We start from the raw sequence: 25,365 nt of genomic DNA on the forward strand, positions 1-25,365 counted from the left end.
TGGCGTTACAAGTTTATTTTGCCCTATTCACATTTTCTATATACTCTACATCTATATTTATTTTATTTTCTCTCATAACATTTATCAGTTCATCGAGAGTGAACAGCTGTGGTGGTAGGGCTTCGCCCCGGGTGCTTCTGTACAGTTCGTAGCGAGGCGGAGTCTCTAGCGCTGATCTGCCACACACTACGATGTACGGGTAGCCGGTCCTGAAAATTATTCATTTATAAAACTATTTATACAGTAACAATCTACAATAGCTATTAAAAATAAAATAAAAATAGAGTGTGTGCTTATGACCGCACGGCAGAAGTGAATACTTGATTGGCAATCGCAATCAATCTATACTAATATTATAAAGAGGTAAAGTTTGTAACTTTGTTTGTATGTAGAGGGTAATTTTCGCAAATACTGATCCGATTATGAAAATTCTTTCACTAACAGAAAGCTACACTATTCAGGAGTGACATAGGCTATATTTTATTGTAATTGAACAAAAAATTCAGTAAATAAGAAAAAGATTAAAATATAATATCAAAATGGTAAATAAACTAGCACCATCTATCGCTATTAGAAAACAATTTATTAGTCTTTCGACGTTATTAATTTAGTCTTATTTTAGTCTATCGACGACGTTTTCTCTATTTTTGATAGATGGCGTTGGAGCAACATATTATGTATTTAAGTGCTATAAATTTGTTCTTTAAAGTATGTTATTTGGTTCTGTAATTTAAAATAATAAAAACACGGGAGCAACATATTATTTATTTAAGCGCTATAAAATTTGTTATTTAAAGTATGTTATTTGGTTAATACAATAATAATTAACGCCCAACGAAGTGGGCACGGGTCGGCTAGTTTAGAATGTAATAATAACCATTAAATTAATAATGACAATTATTATGTATTGATTAAATATACTAGACACAGCAACACAAGAGCCATGAGCAGCTGACTGTATCTTTCTCGCTCGGGTACACTCGGCGGTCCCGAGTTCACCCGATCGAGCCTTTCACCTCAGAGCGTGACGGATCAGCCTAACTTACTACCTACGAAAAATTGTGTGTGCGATGTGCCAAAAGAAATATTTACATCAAAAATCCGATGAAATAAGTCCATTTCTTTTCTCTTATTCTTTCGGTTAGGTTAGCAAAATAGTGTACGCTCAACCTATAGACGCCTGCAGCACCAGAAGCATCGTAAGCGCGTTGCCGACCCCCCCCAGGAACTCTGGTCACCTTACTCACCACAGAAACTTAACACTACTTGAACGCAGTATTATTTAGCTGTGGTCTTCTGTAAGGTCGAGGTACTACCCCAGTCGGGCTGCTCCAGATTTTGAGCTGTGCCTTACCTCAATAGAACAGGGCTGCAACTAGTATTACAGGAAATCGCACCCACCTGTCCGCCATCATCAATCGCTTCCCAATAGTGAGCGTATGTCTGTCGTCTACAACGACGTCATCTCTGAAACCACTGTCATCTATATGTCTCGCTACCTCTTGAACCTTGTTGAAATCGTGCTGAGACCACTCTTTTGAGCCTTCCTGTAACATTATTAATAATATTTTAGGTAAAGAATTAATGCAAGGGTTATAAGAACCACCCTCCGCCCACCCGGTTGAAAGAAAAACGGACTTAATTTTAGACATTAGGAATAAGTCCGCTTGTGTTTTCACTCTTTAGTTTCTCAAGTTAACCCAAACAGCTAACCTTTAGGCCAAACTAAAAAACAATGTTGGAGGTAATATCAAAGTAATATAGACTTAGACTCAAAGATAGGATTAGAAATGAGACTAGAACGAAAGTAACCGACATAGCGCACAGAATTAGCAAGTTGAAGTGGCAGTGGGCTGGTCATCTGTGTCGCAGGACCGATGGCCGTTGGAGTAGACGGGTCCTAGAGTGGAGACCGCGTCTTGGCAAACGCAGTGTGTGACGTCCTCCGGCCCGTTAGACCGACGATCTACGTTAGATTGCCGGTGTAAGCTGGATGAGGATTGCGGAAGACCGGGATGTGTGGCGCGAACTTGGGGAGGCCTATGTCCAGCAGTGGACTGCGATAGGCTGAGCTGACTGACTGAATGACTGATAGACTTAGAAATACACACACACACACACATAAAAAATTAAATAATAAGTGTATAAACAGTAAAAAGGATACCTTAGGGCCGATGACAACAGCCGTGTATGGCGCGATCTCTGTCGGCCATCGCATTGCCTTCTCACTGGACATCACTTCCAAAATGGCCGCCAGCAATCTTTACAGGAGAAAAAAAAAATGGTTGCAGTGTTGCAAGAGTCTATAAGCTGCAGTAATTTCTTACCATCAGGTGAACAGTACACTTGTTTGCCAATCTAGTTGTATAAAAAAAATAACCAGCCACAATAATTGTACTCGAACAATAATTTCTGATATACCTTGTAATACCAATGCCGTAGCAACCCATGTATATCGGCGCAGACGAATCCGGGCCGACGAAGTTAGCTTGCAAGGGTTCACTGTATCTTGTGCCTAGGACGAAAGTGTGTCCCACCTGAAAAATTGTAGGAATTTCATGAAAATTTATCTTCTGGAACATTCTGGAAAACAAACTAATAAACTACTCAATATATTATTTAATACTAGTGCAAATACAAATATCTGCACTAAACGAGAACCGTAACAGCTAATGTTTAGACAACACGCACCACTAAGCCATTAGTTAGTTTTAGTGTAGATTTAGGGGCGTTGTATTTCATGCAAGATCAATTTCACTCCTGATCGGCGGTAGTGTCACTCTTAACTATAAGTAATTAAACCAAATACAATTATATTATAATATGTGGTTACGGCAATAAATAATATAGCCACCCCTTCTCTTTCCGTGGGTGTCGTAAGAGGCGACTAAGGGATAACACAGTACCACTACCACCTTGGAACTTAAAAAGCCGATCGATGGCGGGATAACCATCCAACTGCTGGCTTTTAAATAAACAGGCCGAAGACGGGCAGCAGCGTCTTCGCTGCGACAAAGTCAACCCTGCGGTCACCAACCCGCCTGCCCAGCGTGGTGACTAAAGGCAAACACATGAACTTGTGGAGGCCTATGTCCAGCACTGGACTGTGATAAGCTGAAGTGATGAAGTGGTAATATATAAAATTAAGATTTACACTAAATTAATTAACACTAAAACTATTTCAAATCAATACATGAGTTCACGTTATTTTTAGCGTAAGCTTGTGAAGGCCTATGTCCAGCAGTGGACTGTATAGGCTGTAATGATGATGATGATGATATTTCAAATCTACCCTCACCTCTATACTGTTAACTCGTTCTGTCTCTTTCCCGCACTTAACACACGTATTATTATCGCTGGCGAGGGCGGTGTGTGAGCAGGACGGACACACTGCGAGGGCGTCTTCCCCCGCTGGGGCTGGTAGCTGCCACTCGTGGGACAAACTACCCCCCATTTCCCCAGTAGGAGCTTCGACTAGGGGACAAGAAAATAAAAATACATACAAGCGATAGGCATTACATAGAACGACATATATTACCTACATACTTTATAAGTTACGTAGAATCACTCAAGTAATATACGCTTATAATTAGTAAACCTAATCATCATCAATCATCAAAAACTCACCTCTACACACAGGAGCGTCCAGTGTCCTAAATATCCTGTGGTAGGCGTCTGTGAGTGCGTTGTAAGTTTTGGCAGCGCATTCGTGTGAGATATGCGCGCTGTACGCATCCATCATGTTAAACTCGCGCGCTCGGAGTAAGCCGTGCTTGGGGCGGTGTTCGTCTCTGTACTTGTTACCTATCTGGAATTTATTTTTTTCAAACACACATACGGACTGTTTCTAAGGTAGGCATCTTGTCTCATCGTCTTTTTTTTATTTTAATCAAATTTAAGGGCACTATCGCAAAAGCAATTATGTCGCCCTGGTTAGGAGACTTAGATTAATTATTACATAATGTGTTAAATGTTTAAAAAATAACAAATTAATTAATTTATTTATAATAATCAAATAATTAATTAATTTATCTAAATGTCTTTGTTTTAGGTCACCGCCGAATGATATTGCTAAGTTTTGTGTTACACACACATATAAATAAATAGATATAGTATACACAGGCAACTGCTCTGGTGTAGGGGTCGGTTTGATCTCGCTCGGGATGGACATTTGTATTTTTGCAAATATTTTTTTCAAGTCTGGGTTTCATTCCTTGCGAGTCTTCCCACTGGTCTTCAGAAAGTGTATTAAACTGTCGGGCAGTGACGTAGCGAGCTTAACTCGCGCCCGGGGCACAATACCTTTTTAGCCCCCCCCCATTTGAAAACTGTATAATAAGTACCAGCAATTTTTGTTTTGCGGATCATTTGGCGCCTTTTTGTGAGTAGCGCCCGAGGCATGATGCCCCCTTGCCCCCCTCCTCCCCCTCGCTACATCACTGTTGTCGGGCCTAGTTTTAATCATACTACTAATAGTACTTGTTTTTTTTTTTTGTTATACGACAAGTTCGTCAAAGAAGCGTACGGCTCACCTGATGGTAAGCGATTACCGTAGCCTTAAAAGCAGAAAATATTAAAATCTGGAGCAGCCCGTCTGTGGAAGTACCTCGACCTTACAGAAGATCACAGCTAAATAATACTGCTTTCAAACATTGTTGTTCCTGTGGTGAGTAAGGTGACCAGAGCTCCTGGGGGTGTTTGGGGGTAGGACCGGCAGCGCACTTGCGATGCTTCTGGAATTACAGGCGTCTATAGGCTACGGTGATCGCTTACTATCAGGTGAGTCGTACGCTTGTTTGCCGACCTAGTTATACAAAAATATATATATACCTGATACAGAATGAGGGGCAGCTGCTTGTATGATACGGGACCGACGTCAGCGAGTAGGTCGGCAATTGCTTCTTCATGTGTCTGTAACGCAAAATATAATATATAATATTACATGTGTGGCGACATCTATCGCGCAACACACTAACTACGTATTTAGAGAAAAACTGATATATGCTACATCGCGCTATCAGAGTTTTCAAAGTGATTGAGTATATATACAAGAACCCGACAACAACCGCTGGGGCGTTAGCCCGCCAGACACAACACCCGTCTGGTCGGAGGATCCTCCCTTTGCGATGGCGGACGAGAACTTCACAACCTATACCATCGCACCCCCAAATTGGTGACCTCGACGTGATTCCTCACATCTCCAAACATGATACAATATTTAGCCTCCTAGACTACACTATAATATACACTAGAGAATTAGGAAAGGTTTCTCTCACCCACAAAACTCGTTCTGCATGATACCTTCCGTGAGCACGTTAACACGCCTTTAAAAGGACAGTATTAACTGACGAATACAACTTCGAATTGGAAATAATAATAATAATAATAATAATAATAATAATAATAATAATAATAATAATAATAATAATACACTTTATTGTACACCAAAAACAGAAATAATACATATCAAAGAAAGAAAGAAAATATTGACAATATATTCATTAGGTACAAAGGGCGGCCTTATCGCTAAAAAGCGATCTCTTCCAGGCAACCTTAGGGCAAAGGAAATGGTCTAGCGTCAGCATAGGTGTACAAGTTACAACAAATTTGTTATAAATATTCAAATAATTAAACATATACATACATACATACATACCTACATACATACATACATAAATAGATACATAAATACATACATACATACATAAATAGATACATAAATACATACATACATCCTGACATATATACATATATACCCACGTACATGCAGACATACATGTAAATACATATATGTATACATTATAATTATGAATTACTTGTTTATTGTTGAGTTTGAAGAAAATGCTTCCAAACAGTCTTTTTAAAAAGTGCAGGTGTTTGTACACGTCTGATATTCAAGGGCAAGGTATTCCATAAGCGAGAGGCTTGAACTGTAAAAGATTTGTCATAAAAGGAAGAGGAGTGAGAAGGAATTTCAAGAAGAAAATTACTGTCAGAACGAAGACAGCGTTCGTGAGAATCACCAAGGAATTTGAAACGTTCTTTCAGATAGGAAGGGGTAAAGGGATTAAATAAAATGGAGTAAAGTAGGGTAAGAATATGAGTATTCCTGCGAAGGCGAATTGGGAGCCACTTAAGTTTTTTGCGAAATTCCGAAATATGGTCATATTTGCGTAGTCCAAAGATAAATCTTATACATACATTCTGAATGCGCTCAAGCTTATTAAGCTGCTCCTCTGTAATGTCAAGATAGCAAGTATCAGCATAATCAAGAATTGGTAATAGGAGACTATGTGCAATAATTCGTTTCCTCCTAGACTGTTATTTATTGTAAACTAGCGACACGTCCCGGCTTCGTACGATTGTAAAAACTATCAGTGTTCCTCTACTATATTATGCATGTATTATACATATGTATAAATCTTCCTCAGGAATCACTCTATTTACTAAAGAAAACCGCATCAAAATCCGTTGCGTAGTTTTAAAAATCTATGTATACAGACAGCGGGAAGCGACTTTGTTTTATACTATGTAATGATTATAGCCGTGCTTATGCGCTCATTGGACGTTGCAGAGGTACTTTGCCAGAATAACTCGTAGGTATATTAAGACAATATAAAATTTAAGAAAGGGCAAGGAAAACCCATTTTCCCCTAAAACAAGATATATTGGACCTACAGAACCCATCATTTGAAGGAACGCCCCTGCGTTTTGCTTCTATACTATCCGAAGGAACTTCGTTCCTACCTGGTGTCCCATGACACCACATAATTTTTTTTATACCACAAATTAAATTACATTACAATTATTATATTACTGAGGTTGTCATTCTCGATCGAGATTGATATTTGTATAAACATAAATATTTGTTTCCCGTATGTATATCTTTCCTTGTGGGGCTTCGGAGATCATGTATAGCTGTCAATTCTGGTCGTTATCATAGGCACATGACAGCGATTGTTACTGTTACAGACATAATTGATTAAACTCTGATTCTTCTCCATCAGAAAGAGGCCTTTGCCCTGCAAATTAAATATTGCTAGTCTCAATGTATAGACTAGCTTATCGGGGCAGTTTGTCATGCTTTCTGTTCTGCGGGTTGTGGGTTCGATATCCGTCTGATTTTGGGTGTAATATTCGTATTTATATATTATTTCTACCTATATTTATTTTAAAAAAAATTAGCCAGCTGTTACATTTAACACAAGCATTAAATTGCTTACCACAGGAACAGAGGACCGTGTGTGAATTTTATAAGATACTAGCTGACCCCGCAAACGTTGCTCTGCCATATATCTTATTAACCCGCTTAATCCCCCCCCCCCCCTTATAACTTAGGGGTATGAAAATTGATGTTGGCCGATTCTCAGACCTGCCCGATATGCCCACAAAATTTTATTAAAATCGGTCAAGCCGTTTTGCAGGAGTTCAATGTTTAACACCATGACAAGAGAATTTTATATATAAGATTAAAAAAATATATCAATTAGACAAAATATTTAAAAGACACTCTGACCGAGTCTGGGTGTAATATAAATATTTATTTATATATTTTTAATTATAAGTATGTATATTGAAAAAAAATGTAGCTATAAGTACCAGTCGGCTGTTACCTATAACACAAGCATTAAGTTGCTTACTTTAGGAACAGACGAGTGATATTTATTTATTTAAACATTTTTTAATATCTTATTTATTTGTTTATTATTATTTAAAAGACAAATAAAGTTTGATTATTAAACTAATTACAATCTTAAAATGTAATTATTATTGTAATAATCATAACCAAGATCTATTTAATATCCTTACCGGAGCCAATAAAAACTTCTTGCCATGTCTGTCAACAACTTTGATGAGCTCCGGACCAACATCATCAAGTCGGCCACTCGTTGCCCACAATTTAGCCGTGGTAAGGCACGGCAATGTGATTCTCTGAGCTCCGACGTCATCTAAACAGCGCTGGATGATATTCTCTAGTTTTGTTATGGCTCGTCTTGCGAGAGGGAGCAATGTGAAGAAGCCAGCACTTGTTGGACGGACTAAACCACATTCTAGAAGCAGCTGGAGGAGAAGTGTGTTAATTGAATTGAAATAGTCTGTAAATGATCATTACTGAGTTAAACAATGCTTTAACACAGTAACTGCAGTTTCTTGCTGATTCGTTTTAGCAGAATCTACATTCCAAATCAATGATAGTTTAAAATTAATCATGATTCAATACTTAAATACTAAATTAATGTAATTATATTTTATTTATTTATTCAGATCAGGCTATTACAGTCTATTGCTGGACATAGGCCTCCCCAAGTGCATACCAAAAAAATAGTAAAAATAAAATAAAGAATTTTTATTTTCAATTATTTGAGGGCTAAAGCTACATTATATACACCTTTCCATAGAGCACCAATCACGATAATAGTGTTATTATGCTTTCTGTGATAGGAAGAATAATTTATATATTATCTGTATTTAAGAATAAATTTGATTTCTACTAAAAAAAAATACATGTCAAGTGTATATATTTAAAGACAAAATATTTAATAGTATATTTATTGACTTTAATATTTATTTACTTTAACACTTTATTGATGAACAATTTAAAGTAAAACAGTCGGAACAAAAGACAACTTTGTCTTGAGTAATTCTCTCATTGTCAAACTTTGGGACAAATAAAGGTAAGGCTTTAGATTAAGAACCATTGAATTATCTAAGCTCAAAATTTGACCGTTTATCGGCATAATTTCGTTATAAAAAAAAAATATAGAAAATAACCCTAACCTATCTAACTTCAAAATGCGGTTCTTAACCTAAGCCTAGACCAAATAATTAGAAAAAAACGAATTGTAGGCAGTAATACAAATGTAATATATATTACATATATTATTTCTACAGTTTAAAATTACGTACTTACATATATATACAAAAAATAAAAAATGTGTATTTAGAGTATCGTAAGACTCACCTTTTGACTTTTACAGGTTATTTCCGTGTTTTTAATTTTAGCACCTTTAGGTATTGTTATGATCGGTTGAAATATTTGTGATAACAATCTCATTCTTCTATGTTTTGTTTCAAATCTTTCTCTTTTGAGGTTACTTGTACAACAGCTGACCAATATTATGACATATTTGCGAATTTGCGTTTCGTTTTCGCTTCCACGATTTTGATTTCGAAAATTTCATTTTTAAAATTGCATTGTTAATAAACTTTTATATAAGAATATAAACATTAAAAAGATTCTTAGATTAAATATGTACATATTTTTATGGATTGTCTGGAAGAAATGGCTAATTAGCCATAAGTCCGCCCATTGTACTTCACTGTCTGTAACTATCTTTATGCTTTGTTTGTAATATATTTGTGGTGTACAATAAAGTATAAAATAATAAATAAATAAATATTTTTATAAGCAATTAAAGATTGAAACATTTGTGCAAGTAAACTAATTAATTAATTATTGCGTATGATTGAATTAGCAAATCAATTAAATATTAAAGACAAAAGACAAAAAAAGAATAAGTAAACTAAAAATAACCGTTAATTATTAATCGTCAAAATCGTCAAAATTATTTGTACTCCTTTTAAAATTATTAAATGCGATATATATATATATATATTAGATCATTATATTATAAATTTTGTCAAGTATTAGTTGTTTGATAATGTGTATTCAGAATCACTACACACTATAAAATAAAGCCTTTGCCACGCCTATCTGTTCCCGATAAACAAAAAATACTCATCAGATTTCGGATTTGAATCTGTCGATTTGTGAAAACCATATGAAAGTGGACCAAACCAATTCAATTGAACCTTCCATTTATATAAATTATACAAGTATATTATGAAACCAAGTTCTCTACGTCTGTGTGTCTTTTAGAGATAAACTCAAAAAGTACTAAACGTATTATAATGTCATTTTTAACCGACTTCAAAAACTAGGGGAGGTAACTTAATTGGAACGTATATTTTTTTTTAAATGTATGTTCGGGGATAACTCCGTCGTTTATGAACCGATTTTGATAATTCTTTTTTTGTTGGAAAGGAGATATCAGTTTTTCTTCGTTTGCCTGCAAACACAATTATTACCAATTGACGCTCTGATTCATTCGAAAAATTTAGGTGTAATACATTTTACGGATTTCATGTATATATGTCGAAATATGACGATAATATGTAAAAAGGTAGGATTAAATAAAATCAATTGAGAGACGCAACATTGAAATATAGTTAGGTTAGGTTATGGTGGAATTCCACCGTGGCGAGGTGGCGAATGCTAGCGTGATCCCATCTCGCCCCACCCAGGCGGACGACTGCCCACACGTGGTGGTTTTTTAGTCAGTAGGAGTCACATAACCCTAAGAACTCTAGAATGCCAATTTATAAAAAAAATGTCATTTACAATGCAGTTATTCGAAAGCTAATTAGACCGATACAATATTAATTTTTGTCGATTAAAATACTTCTTTTTTATACGACTATTAAGCGTAAATAAGCTTACGATGGTACGACTCACCTAATGGTAAGCGATTACCGTAGCCTATAGACGCCTGTAACACCAGAAACATGGCAAGCTCCATGCTGACACTCCCCGAACGCTCCACATGAGCTTTGGCCACCTCACTCAGCACCCAGTATCCTGTTGTGGCTTATCTCTAGTTACCTTAAGAATTATATTTATAGTCCATTGGCGCAGTTTGCAGTGACCCTTCTTTTTGGTCCGGGGGTTGTGGATACGATTCCTGCGTCGAGTCTGGATATAATATATGTATTTATTAACCGACTCCCAAAAATGAAGAAGGTTTTCAATTCGACGGTATTTAAAAAAAATATATGTATGTTACCTCAGAACTTTTGACTGGGTGGAACGATTTTGATGATTCATTTTTTAATCGAAAGGTGGTGCTTGTCGTGTCCCAGTTCAATTTAATAGCGATTTGACAAGTATTTTTCGAGTTATATCTGATAACGCGTATTTAATTGACTATTTTTTCTCCTACTTACGTTGTATTACTTGTCGACGTAATTGAAGCCGTTTTTTTCTGATACGAGCAAACACAATTATTTTAAAACAAATATTTCAATAAATACAAGTCCTCGGTTATCAAACTCGCAACCGCTGACTTTATTTGCATCACATACAAACTGTGCCAAAGCGTCGTCAATATCAGCTAATGAAAAGACTTTTGACAACATTAATAATCCGGTTCTGTCTACGCGTATCACTGTGACCGTAATGTGACGGAGCCGCGCCATTAAACGTTTAACCTGATAACTTTAATAGAAAACCAGTGACTCGCTTGTCATACCACGAGCGGGTGACTAGCGTCATGAGCGGGGCGATTTTAATTTTTTATTTTATTAGAATTTACTTCTTAAAACGATTTTAGTTCTTAAGGTCCGTCTTTTTTATACAACTAGGTCGGCAAACAAGGGTACGGCTCATCTGATTGTAAGCGATTAACATAGCGCTCTGCCGACCCTATGACCCAGGAGCTCTGGTCACCTTACTCACCAACAGGAACACAATACTGCTTGAAAACAGTATTATTTAGCTGTGATCTTCTGTAAGGTCAAGGTATTACCCCAGTTATTACTCCATATTTTGCGCAGGAAATTTCCTGCTTTCCCCTACCTCAGTTAAAACTTTTGAAAGAAATATAAAATAGTCATGCTAAGCAGTGACATTAAGAGTCATATTTTACTAAGAAAATTCTCTTGATTTTTATAAATTATCCCTTGTTATTTTATGTAACTAAATTTTAGTAATTGAGGTATTTTTGTTTAAGTTTGTAAAAGTTACAATGGGACTGGCGTGTTCTTGTAGGACAAAAGTCCCTAAAGTCAATAAAAGAATTAAAAAAAAACTTTCAAAACAGAAAGTGTCTTTATTTACTCCCTTTTGCATATCAATATATTTTTCTACATCACGGTTAATGTTGTTACGGTATAGTAAACACCAGTTGGGTGTTGAGTCTAACAGACACTGATTAGATTAGGACATACAACAGAGTTCAACTGAGGTAGGGCACAGCAGGAATTTCCTGCTCAAAATATGGAGCAGCCCGACTGGGGTAGTACCTCGACCTTACAGAGGATCACAGCTAAATAATACTGTTTTCAAGCAGTATTGTGTTCCTGTTGGTGAGTAAGGTGACCAGAGCTCCTAGGGGGATTGGGGATTGGGTCGGCAACGCGCTTGCGATGCTTCTGGTGTTGCAGGCGTCTATAAGCTACGGTAATCGCTTACCATCAGGTGAGCCGTACGCTTGTTTGCCGACCTAGTGACATAAAAAAAAAAAAAGAGTAAAGTTACGAGCCTACTAAAATATATACAAATTAGTAATTAGAGTTATAAACTATGCTAAACTAACACCATAGTTCTAAACTAACAGCAACAAAAATACGTTTCTAAATTTTGATTGATTTTTATATTGATTCAACCTGTAACATTCCACTGCTGGGCTAATGCCACTTTCTCCATGTAGGAGAAGTAGTCCAGTCATTACGTCGGAAAAATCGGGTTAGAAATGCAAATGAACCGAGAAAGCCAAATTTTGGATATTACGTGGGGGATGGCTAGAAAAGCTTAAGTTCAAATTGTCGACCAAAATAACCTTGTGGGTTTTCCGCCATCTTGAAAAAAGGGTTAAACTCAGTTTTTTTATCATAACTCGGTTCTCCGTTGAGATACGAAAATTTTTATAGAATACTTTTTTCTTGCTCTTTTTTCAATCTACAATTAAGGTCCCATACATTTTTCACGTATCAATCATTGTTATCGAGATATCGTTAAAAAAAGCCACAAATTTTGGGAGAAAAAATTGTTTTTCGCTATTTCCTTTTTTCTCGTGAAAAATATCGAAAAATGTTTGAAATAAAACTTGTAGAGCCTGTTCAGACCTACAAATTCGTTTTTTAATTTTTCATTTTCGAGAAAAATTACGACCCCTAGCGCGCCGCAAAGTGAGTAAGACTGTGCCCGGTGTCGATTTAGCCGCTGGCACGGTTGTATCCACAACGTAAAAATGAATGAACTATTTGCTTAAGGGAATTATTTTTAAAGAATTATTGGTTAAGGGAATTATTGCTATACGAAATAAATGAATAAACCAGCCAAATTATAAATCAAAAACATGAAATTTATTAATCAAAAAATTTTTATGCAGCAAAAATAATAATTACACGTAGTCATTATTGTCACACGTTTTTCTCCGTTTTGATGGTCCTGGCTGGTGTTGAAGTTCCTCCTCGATACACTCTTCGAGTCGTGTAAATTCTTCAATCGCAGGAAATGATGTTGTGACGGTCCAAAATTCGTAATCTTCATCTTCGTAATCGTCGTTGAATAATATCTCGACTTTGGCGACATTGTCGCATGTCTGTCCACTGCAGTGCAGGCAAATAACCGAGCAACTAATTCCTGCTTTCCTGCACCCACAAGCAGCCCCACACTTTCCTTTACATTTGCACGAAATTAGTTTTAAAAGTTCACGTGGAGCGGGTGCGGCTGTGGTGCAAATTGGCTCAAGCCCGTAATTCGTCTGTCGCCAACCCCATTCCTGAGGATCTTTAAAAATTTCATGTTTTTGATTTATAATTTGGTTGGTTTATTCATTTATTTCGTATAGCAATAATTCCCTTAACCAATAATTCTCTTAAAAATAATTCCCTTAAGCAAATAGTTCATTCATTTTTACGTTGTGGATACAACCGTGCGAGCGGCTAAATCGACACCGGGCACAGTCTTACTCACTTTGCGGCGCGCTAGAGGTCGTAATTTTTCTCGAAAATGAAAAATTAAAAAACGAATTTGTAGGTCTGAACAGGCTCTACAAGTTTTATTTCAAACATTTTTCGATATTTTTCACGAGAAAAAAGGAAATAGCGAAAAACAATTTTTTCTCCCAAAATTTGTGGCTTTTTTTAACGATATCACGATAACGATGATCGATACGTGAAAAATGTATAGGACCTTAATTGTAGATCGTAAAAAGAGCAATAAAAAAGTATTCTATAAAATTTTTCGTATCTCAACGGGGAACCGAGTTATGATAAAAAAAAAACTGAGTTTAACCCTTTTTTCAAGATGGCGGAAAACCCACAAGGTTATTTTGGTCGACAATTTGAACTTAAGCTTTTCTAGCCATCCCCCACGTAATATCCAAAATTTGGCTTTCTCGGTTCATTTGCATTTCCAAATGTATATAATGACTGGACTAAAGGGTCGCAGCTAAATCCACCATGCTGCTTTACACCGGGGTGGCGGATATATTTAATACTACAAATAATCTATGATGATAATCAAAACCGATAACTTCGCGTGTTCCGAGGAATGGCAGATAGACTTCTAGAACGGAAATAATTATGTAAAATTGTCTCAACATATATTTAAAGTGTTTATTAAAAGAAGAAATTAATAGATAAAGCGTATTATTTGGTGCTGGATTACATAAATCTAAAAGATTATTAGAGACTAGATGTGCCTGCGACTTCATCCGTGTGGAATTTAACAAAAAACTTATTGTTCAGTTCTTAGAGTTATAAAATAAATAATTTTCTAATAAAACGTAACTTATGTTACTCCTTATTATATCAGCTGTCTACCAGTGTAAGTCCCATCAAAATCGGTCCAGCCGTTTCAGAGATTAGCCGGAATAAACAGACAGACAGGCAGACAGACAAAAATTCCATATAAATGGTATTTTGGTATATGTTCCATGTTGTGCATTAGGTAAAACACTCCAATTTTATTTATTTGTCTAGATTAATTAATAGAATATACCAGAATAGAACAGAATAGAATGGAATAGAACGAATAGAGTAGAATAGAAAGAAATAGAACAGAACAAAAAAGACATTAGAGTAGAGTAGGTTTTCTAAACAGCTTAAATTACTCCTTGTTACATCAGCTATCTATCAGTGAAAGTCCCATCAAAATCGGTCCAGTCGTTTTAGAGATTATTTATTTGTATTGATGTGTGGACTTAGTGACGCTGTATTTCATGCAAGATATTACTAATTTCGTATTAAAACGCAGTTTTTGAAAGATTAACTGCGGAGTTTCTTGCCGATTATTTTCTGCAGAATGTACATTCCGAATCAGTTGTAGCTTCACTTTTAAAAATAATAATCACTTAAAAATTAAACGACGATTCTAATGTGCTTTTAAAGCCTATTTGAATTTTATTTTTTATTTTTGACAAATCAAAACATCCATTTCGAGCGGAAATCAGAATTATTTAGGCACCTACACGCACCACATCACCAGAGCGGTATATATGTGTCTAAATTGGGACATAATCTGAAGATATAACAAGTGTAATATACGGACGGATATTTGCGTCTCACTCCACTCGCCTACTTCCGATATTATTAAAAAAAATATCCACAAACGAATAACAGAACATAAATATATAATACAAAACATTAAATGATATTCTATTGAACATTTTTTTAAAAAGTCAATTCACACGCGTTTATATTTCCTTTTACTAACATAAAAACGCTCATCCCCCCACTAAGACCTCACACTTCGGTTATCGGACCACAGTCCATTTCCCGCGCCCATTTTGTCGCGGAACGACTCTGCTAATGGCGGCTACGAACAAACACCGGATAATTATTTACTTAATACTCTTTCGAAGCTATGTTTTGAGTTTTAGAACTTTATTATGGGGTTATGGTAACGATACACGTGTGTAATATTTTTAGTATAATTTTTTCTCTTATGTAGTTGTTATTCTATGAAAAATGAAATGACGATTGTTATTCGTATTAAAACTCAATAAATAACGGCTTCGACCGATTTGAATAATTTTTAACCGCCTTCGAAAAAAAGGAAGTTCTTAATTCGAATGTTTTTTATGTTAAGTTTTTTAAATATAATTATAGACTAGTGCTTGACTGCGATCTCACCTGATGGTGAGTAAAAATGCAGCCTAAGATAGTGCGCGCTTGCCTAGAAGATGCCTATTTGATTTGAAGATACCCAAGTTATAATTATTTGGAAAAACGGAAGCCGGAAGGGCATTCCAAATTTTTGCGGTGCGTATTAAGAAAGAGGAAGCAAAACGCTTAGTGCGAGATCGGGGGATTTCAACCACGTAGCGGTGCAGACTCATGCGATGCCTTGCTTGCCCAACCTCGTAACTTTTTACTGGGTGTACCAATTAGATGATTTCTTTTTATCGAAAGCTGCTACTTGAGAAGGTACTTGTTATGTGATCACCTTTAAATCTAATCGAGATCTGAAAAGTACTTATTGAGATTGATACCTAATAATGCCTATTTAGTTGATAATTTTTTCAACTACCAACACTGAACTACTGGTCGATGTAAAGTTATGGGTTTTTTTCTTTTGCGAGCAAACAGACAACCGCTCTGGTGTAGCACCGTGTAATCACCCAAAGCACAGGTTTGCGGGTTCGATACCCGTTCGGGCTGGATCGGTTTGGATGTCTTGTGCCTCGTGCCTCTCCTCTTGCCTCGGAGAACTCATTAAGCTGTCGGTTCCGTTCATTATTATAAATACTTGTTAGCGATCGTTACTCATAGTAGGGAATATATCCACCAACCCGCGTTGGAGCAACGTGGTGGATTAGCTCTGATCCTTCTCCTGCATGGTGGAAGAGGCCTTCCTAGCAGTGGACTGTTACAGGCTGAATCGTGCCGTAATTAAGTATTAAATAAATAGCAAATACTTAGTTTGTTTTTTCAGAAGTTTGAAGCTTAGTAGCAAATGTTAGAATAATGTATAAAAAAGTATCATTATTTTCAAATGAAATGTATTTAGAACGTTAACTAATACTGTGTATGATTCAATATCGTTGTATGTAAAAGTTGTCCAACGCTCGATAGATGGCGTGCAGATCAACATACGTAGATCAGAATAATGTCGAGGTTTTATTTATTCAACCCTTCAAGTAGTTCACAACTAGTTCAAAGTCGACACCCAGCCGCCGTAGTACGCTAAGTGCTATACAAAATGAAATCATAATATTCATTATTCGAATAGTCTTCAATGTACTCTGAATCGTAATTTTACAAAACATAGGCGTTTATTGTTCTTTAATTAACAATTCTTGTTATTAACCACCAAATCAAGTTTTAAAAAAGTCTATAAAAGAATCTTACTTCTAGGGCAACAAAATATTTAAAATTATAGTCTGATCATGGCAAACGTGATAAATTATATATATTCATTATCAACTTAGTAGCATTCGTTGATTTGGTCACAAGTGCTCAGTACTATTGTGTGTCATCGTATTATATAATTGTATGTGTGTGTGTATGTGTTCATGTATATGTGTATTGTCATGTAGGTCATATTTTGTCTTTAATATGTCACATATTATAATTTATTGTTTTCCTTAGTGTATTTATTATATATTAGTATAATTATTAATAATTAATATTTGTTTAAATTTAATTTCGCATTATTATTATTTAATTATTCTTTTTACTATTGCCGCCAAAATGGGAAAACGAATGGTGGTCCTGAAAACCAGTGTTAGGGCTTTTAGTCCTGAGAATAGCTGAGGTCCCACCTTTTTGTGAGACACACTGTTGCCGCGCTACTATCTTCTTTTATCCTCTATTTTTTATTTTATTCAATTTTTTTTTTTTGTTTCTTTTTATTACTCACATAATGTATTAGACCTAAGACTCTGATTGTAATGCCTGCCTCTGATGTTATATGTATATGCATATATTGTGTATGTTAGGAGCAGTGTGTTTTGCAAATAAAGTTATTATTATTATTATTATTATTAATTATACATACGTGAAGCTTAGCTTCAAGCTACCATCGATTCGGAATGTGGGTTCTGATGAGAAGAATAGGCAAGAAACTCTCAATTTTTTTAATTTGTTTATTTATTTATTAAAAAATTGGTTGGCTGCAATGACAGGTTTTTTAAATTATAAAGAATAAAATATTTACAGAACTTGACTAACCCTATGGTGCAGATTGTGGGTTCGGTTCCAATATATTTATTTATATACTGGCTTCCTCCGCGTGGAATCTAACAAAAAGTTATTGTTCAGTTCGCAGAGCTATAAAATAAATTTCTAAAATAAAAGTAGTCTAAGTTACTCCTTGTTACATCAGCTATCTGCTAGTGAAAGTCCCGTCAAAATCGGTCCAGTCGTTTTAGAGATTAGCGTCCACAACAGACAGACAGACAGACAAATATTGTAAAAAAAAATGTTAATTTGTTATATGTACCGTGTATACATCTATATTCATTTAGTAAAAAGCGGTTATTCTAATATTACAAATAGACACTCCAATTTTACTTATTTGTATAGATGTATATCTATCTATACATCTATATGTTTATACGAAAAAAAGATATGAGTAGCTATATCAGTTGGATGTTACCGAGACCTCATCGACCGAGCTCATCGAGCCTCTCATAACTCGGTGTGAGAATTTGGTCTACATGTGTCCATGTTTTTACGATAGTTATGTGATTTTTTCCACAGGCATCATGATTCGTGATGGATTACAGAGAGAAAGACCACCTGCCGTGATATTAATTGAATTAAGAAGATATTAAAGAAAGAAAGAAAAATATATTTTTTAGTAGCCTTTTCGTTTACAATTCATAAAAACTAAGTAGAAAATAATATAATTATAAAATAATAGAAACAGAAGAGTGCAATAAACAAAAGGATAGGTAATAAATAAACACAAAACAAAGCAAAAAGAATGAAAAGGCTGACTAGGTTTCTGGCTCAGCATCATTAATAGTATTTTATGAATTAATAGCCGAAATGTATAATATACGCACATAAGTTCCGCACGACTGTGCCTTACTGAATAATTCCTTTTTCTGTTCGTTATTTTCAGGATAAAATAATAAAAAAAAAAATTATATATTGAAAAAAAATATGGCGGAAGTTCACCGGGTAATGTTGGCATTTGATAATTGTCATATTTTATTTTAAGGAATCTCGGTAAATATTTACTATTTAAATAATTGTAAAATACCAACTTGATTAGTTTAACTTCATTTTCTTTAAATGTATCGCATGTACAGGTGGTTATTTACTATACGAATATATAGACTTTAGTTTTTATAACTATAGTATATTTTATCAATTTTTATAAGTTGTCCCAGTTATTGTACCTATACATATAATTATCAGAGCTTAGTGCAAAAGTAACAAAACGATTTGGTTCACAAATCTAACAATAATGCATCCGCAGATCATAAATTACTCTATAACCTTATCTGTTTCCACGCCATTAACTAACTGCGATCGTTTCGACTCACAGCTTAGTCCCTAGATACGCATAAAACACGCCATTTTGATTTTTAGCCTAAAATGATATATTTTGTAAGGATGACGTTGTTGTTTTGTTAAATATATTTTGGTAGAATCAGTAAAGGTCTTTAGTTGTCCAGCCTTGATTGATGTACCTACTGCTCCAAATTTTGAGCAAGATATTTCATGAAACTGAAAACCAGACGGTTTTTATAACCTACCTTCTCTATTATGTCGGGAAAGACACAGAATACAAATACATTTGTGTTCTGTATCTTTCCACCCTTGTATCCAGACCAGGACAATTAAACTTTATATGGCCTATACACAGATGTCTTAAACTGAGATTTAATTCGCGAATGCTTACGCAACAATTGCAGTGACAATGCACTGCAATTGTTGCGTTAATTTGTTAAATGATGACTAAAAGATACAATTTAATATCTCTAAGATTACATGACATATTTAAATATTCACCCCACATCCTTAAAAATACGCAAAACTTTTTAGACAGTTCTCCATAACAAAACTTCTTTACATGCGAAAAAAAAGTTATTTTTCTCGTTCTTGTTCGTGACGTGACATCACACGGTTGGCAGAACTGACCGCTCGGCGGGAAATTGTAACTGTCACCGTCAGACGATAAATAGCACGTTTAGGGCGATTTAGTATTGTTTCAATTGTTACGATATAATTCGTTTTTTCCATTGTTATTTATAGGAACTAGATGTTCCTCCCGGTTTCAGCTGAGTTTTACGACAATACTTGAAATGAAATCATTTATTACGCCGTCAGGTCGTATGATGGTCATAACTGTGTAACCACCTAAAAGTAAATATTAATGCATATGATATTCGGGACGTGCAACGAATTCCGAGCAAGCGAGACCAGCTAAACTCGACACTAATAATCGAATATTCCAATACACTCGTAAAAACAGAGTTTCTAAATGCTATAAAAAATTATAAGAAGAATAAGTCTGGTCCACCTCTGAATACTTCTCATCTTGGCCTTCCTGGGAACGTGGCACCTATATATGTGTCAGAGAGCCTCACGGATAAGACAAGGAAGTTGTTTTACCTGTCAAGAGTGGCTGCTAAATCGAAGGGTTACGAGTTTTGTTGGACTGCCAACGACAAAGTTTATATTAGAAAAAAGGAGGGTCAACCTTACATTCTTATCCGATCTGAGGTGCAGCTTACAAAACTGGACACCATAGGGTCGTCACATGAAGAACCTTACACTGCGTGACTACAGGGTTTGATAACTCATCTCTTTATAGACACAATGTATTTTTGCGTCACACTTGCTTCGAGGGGTTACTCGCGTCTTGTAAAAACAATCGTAGTTTCTACGTTACAAACATTTAATTTTAAGTTGATATTTATAGTTTTCTTAGTATCTCGGTATTGGACTTGTTATGTAATGTATATCTGTATAATTTACGACCTACCTATCATACAAAATCTTTGCTACATAGTATACTCACTAGATAAGTTTAAAAATATTAAGGGATCTGTGTTCGATCTACTGGCGAACTACATAATACACACAAAAACAACGCACTCATGTACTACTAACTTACCATTTATTCAAACTGTCCCGTTCATACACTATAAACACAACTTTTACACATCTTGTTTACATTTTATCAAACCGGTTTGGTTATACACAAAGACCGTTTACACGAATTTTACTTATTTAGATAATATAATAGTTTATATTATATTTAGTAAATTTATTTCTGGTCATTTTCTACTTAATGAATTAAAATGTTTGTTTGATACTTCTATAGTAAATGAGTTGGATCAAATCGATTGCTTAAAAGGAAAAAATAATAAAATAACAAATGGCCGACATAGAAGATATAACAAACGACATTGATAACATTAATGTCGCTAAGGCTTTCTACTGCACTCCGAAAAACTGTCCTGAGTATGTCGACGTTTTGGCTCTTAAGGTGATACATTTGAATATTAGAAGTATTAGAAAAAATTTAGATAACCTTTTAGCTACCATCGAACTCACGAGAATCCGGTTTGATGTGATAGTGCTGACTGAGTGCTGGTTGAAAAACTACGAAATCATTCCACAACTTGATGGTTACACGGGGTACAGTACACAAAACAATTTAATTCAAAATGATGGCGTCGTACTTTATGTTAGAGCGGATCTTAAGCATCTAGTTTGTGAACCAAAAATTTTAGATGCTAACTGTCTTATATGTACTATTGGTAACACGGTTTTGGTCTCTATCTATCGCTCACCATCCTACGATAGATTAGATGGTTTCTTTTGTAGTATTGAGGAAATCATTTCCTCCTTAAATTGCCCCACCATAGCTCTGATTGGGGACATCAATATTGACATAAAAATCAATAATCAAAGCCGTCACTCCAATGAATATTTGACGTTGATGTCCTCCCTGGGTCTTCTTCCAGCCCATCATCTCCCCACTAGGGTAGCCAATTGTCTGGATCATATATTTTTAAAATCTAAGCACATTGCTACTGTAGCAGTTATGGTGACCGATATTACTGACCATTATCCGTTAGTCCTCTCATTAAAATCGGACTGTAAGTCAATCATTAAGAATATGCATAAAATGATAGTTTCCTTAGATTATGAAGAAATCAAGAAAGAGTTGGACTGTTCTGATTTTTCTTCTGTATTGCATGATTACAATCCCGAATCGGCCGCTAATGCTCTTGTTGACATTGTTCAAACAATCGTTAATAAAAACAAGCTAGTCAAGAAAGTATCCCGCAAAAACAAAACTATTAAGCCCTGGATAACCCCTGGAATTCTACGCTGTATAAGAAAACGAAATCGAATGCAGCTTCAACTTAGAGAATCCCCTAATAACGCTAGTCTAAAAACCCAATATAATAGATACCGTAATTTTTGTAATTCTCTTTTACATAATTTAAAAGTTTCTTATGAGCAAGAGGAGTTTCATAAGGCTCAAAATAGCCCCAAGGCTTTGTGGAACGTCATTAAAACTGTAACCTCCACCAAGCATATAAAGAGTCCTCCAATTGAACTTCTCCAACCTACTGATTCGGGTGACCCAAAACACTCTTTGAACAGGGTCAACGAGTACTTTGTGAATGTGGGTAAAAACCTTGCAGCCAAACTACCTCGACCACCAAATATTGCCATCACTTTGCAGAAATCCCTACCTAACTCACTGGTTATTCTCCCAATTGATGTGGCTGAGGTTAAAAAGCTGATTATGAAGCTTCCCAGTGACTGTGCCACAGGTTGGGATAACATCCCGCCACGTGTTCTTAAATTATCTTGTGATGTTCTTGCTGCACCTTTAGCCCACGTCATAAACCTTTGTATTTCTCAGGGTGTCTTCCCAACTGCCTTTAAAAAGGCCATTGTACATCCCATACATAAGGGAGGAAGCAAGGATAACGTATCCAACTATAGACCCATTTCGGTACTTACAGCTTTCTCGAAAATCCTGGAACGTTATCTCAACATGTCTCTGTCAAAATTCCTGGATAAGCACAAGATCTTGTCAGATAACCAGTTCGGTTTCAGAAGTAATATGTCCACTGAGGATGCCGTGTCAAAATTCACCGAAACTCTTGTTTCGAACATTGACAGCAAACTAAAATGTTACGGTGTCTTCCTGGATCTCTCGAAGGCGTTTGATACGGTTTCTATTCCGATGTTACTCAACAAGCTGGAATCGATTGGAATCCGCGGTGTAAACCTTAGTCTTTTCACCAGCTATCTATCGGACCGTACGCAGTGTGTTAAAATTGAATCATTAGTGAGCGACGATGAATTTATATCATGCGGCGTACCCCAAGGCAGCATATTGGGACCCACACTCTTCCTTATTTATATTAACCAATTATGTAATTTGCATATTGATAACTGCTCGATATTTACATATGCCGACGACACAGCCCTACTGGTTTCTGGTAATAGTTTTGAGGCTGCCAGGAATCATGTCATAAATGCTATGGGGGTCGTTATGGAATGCCTTGCTGAAAATCGTCTGACGCTAAATTTGGATAAGACACAAATTATTAAATTTGATATAAGTAAAACAAACCATGAAAGGGATGCATCTCTTGACAACATAATAATGCACTCCTGTAAGCAGAGTTCAAATCTATGCGGATGTAAAGCTCTTAAAACAGTAAGCACTGTCAAATATTTGGGAGTAACTTTGGATAGGAGACTTGATTGGCATGTCCATGTAAATAATATCACAATGAGAGTTCGGCGACTGATTTATGTTTTCAAAAATCTCCGCAATTCAGCTAATAGTGACACCCTTTTCTTGGTCTACCGTGGGTTATGCCAATCAATTGTGTCTTACTGTATATCAGTTTGGGGTTGTGCTAATAAGTCTTCTTTGCTCACACTCGAGCGTGCTCAACGAGCCATCCTGAAGGTCATAACACGACAAAAGCGAACATACCCAACTGACCAACTTTACTCTCAATGTAAAGTACTCACCGTTAGACAGTTGGCCGTTATTCGTATGATACTTCGTAAACATTCCTCATCCCCTTTTATGCAAGCGTCTGTTCAATCTAAATCAAGAAGAATACAGCTTCCATCAATTCCACATATTAGATGTCGTACATCATGGGCTAGTAACCAAAGTGGGGCCTTGAGTTCCAAAGTATACAATAATATTGACAGGATTATACATATTTATTCACTTACCTACAGAAAAGTCAAACAGGTTGCTCAGAATTTCCTACTTACATTGAACTACAATGATACCGAGGAACTGCTTAAGTGAAAGCATTTGAAATCTGTATCTTGGTCCGCTCTGGTCGGTGTTTTAACCCGATCCCAATGAAATTAGTCGTAGGGCTGGCAGGGGCGGCACGCAGATACAATGCACACACATAGACCCATACACACATACACAGACCCCCACACACACACACACACACACACACACACACACACACACACACACACATACACAAACTCACTCTCTCTTTCTCTCTTTCACCCACACTTTTACTGGCGGACGGGCACACATCACTCCAGATACATGTCATAAATATAAAAGATATATATATATATATATAAATAATATATATAAAAATGTTTGTATAATAAGACAAAACACCAAACATGTATATATCTAACTTGTGCTATAATTACTGGAGGAATCACTGCCTGCCTAAGATACAGGACTTTCCTACTTTAGGCGGCAGGGGTTTAAAATTTCAGTGCACAGATATATTATTAAATATTTAAAATAAGCATATACAAAATAAATAAGCATATAAAGTTTATGAATCCAAGAGTCTTAAAAGACACCAATAAGGTTCTTTATAGTATAAGCGAGCACTTAAAAAGAAATTAATATGATTGAGGGATTAAGGAAATACGTTATGAATAGATAACAAATAGAGCTTCCTTACATATATACTGTTTTGTCTGTATTTTATAACGTTACTACAACTATATGTCTGAAATTGTAAAATATTTTCTGTTTCTGTTTAATAAATTTCATTTCATTTCATCTACATTCTCAAAAAAGTAAAAAAAAAAAAAAACAAAAGTCAAAGTACCAAAAACATTGGTACCTCACAACTTTATATATTTACTCGATCTTTTTAACCGACTTCCAAAAAAGGAGGAGGTTCTCAATTCGACTGTATTTTGTTTTTTTTTTTTTTTTTTTTTTTTTTTTATGTATGTTACATCAGAACTTTTGACCGGGTAGACCGATTTCGACAAATTTTGTTTTAATCGAAAGGTGGTGTGTGCCAATTGGTCCCATTTTAATTTATTTGAGATCTAACAACTACTTTTCGAGTTATATCTAATAATGCGTTTTTACTTGACGCTTTTTTCGTCGACCTACGTTGTATTATACCGCATAACTTTCTACTGGATGTACCGATTTTGATAATTTTTAATTTAATCGAAAGCTGATGTTTATCATGTGGTCACATATAAATTTTATCGAGATCTGATCACTACTTTTTGAGTAATCTTTGATAACGCGTAGTTGCTTGACTATTTTTTCGTCGATCTACGTTGTATTACTTGTCGATGTAATTGAAGTCGGTTTTTTTTTCGTTTGCGAGCAAA

The 25,365-nt window shown here is 35.6% G+C and overlaps 1 protein-coding gene and 1 long non-coding RNA gene across 2 annotated transcripts; one reads left to right on the plus strand and one right to left on the minus strand.

Annotated features, from left to right (window-relative positions):
- Nucleotides 1–9,113, minus strand: LOC123666869 (probable proline--tRNA ligase, mitochondrial). The gene is made up of 9 exons (XM_045600893.1): nt 8,963–9,113; nt 7,810–8,061; nt 4,831–4,911; nt 3,628–3,808; nt 3,299–3,474; nt 2,422–2,537; nt 2,165–2,261; nt 1,402–1,547; nt 1–209 (listed from the first exon to the last, which is right to left on the minus strand). The coding sequence occupies exons 1-9, from the start codon at nt 9,053–9,055 to the stop codon at nt 14–16; spliced, it is 1,338 nt and encodes a 445-aa protein (XP_045456849.1). The 5' UTR covers nt 9,056–9,113; the 3' UTR covers nt 1–13.
- Nucleotides 9,114–14,366: 5,253 nt separating this feature from the next.
- On the plus strand, nt 14,367–24,790 carry LOC123667110. Its single transcript, XR_006745392.1, has 3 exons — nt 14,367–14,377; nt 16,749–16,754; nt 24,625–24,790. It is a non-coding gene; the product is annotated as an uncharacterized LOC123667110 (long non-coding RNA).
- The last annotated feature ends 575 nt before the right edge of the window (nt 24,791–25,365 follow it).

The sequence above is a fragment of the Melitaea cinxia genome, chromosome 27 (genome assembly GCF_905220565.1).
Source record: "Melitaea cinxia chromosome 27, ilMelCinx1.1, whole genome shotgun sequence".
In the NCBI taxonomy this organism is placed as follows: domain Eukaryota; kingdom Metazoa; phylum Arthropoda; class Insecta; order Lepidoptera; family Nymphalidae; genus Melitaea; species Melitaea cinxia.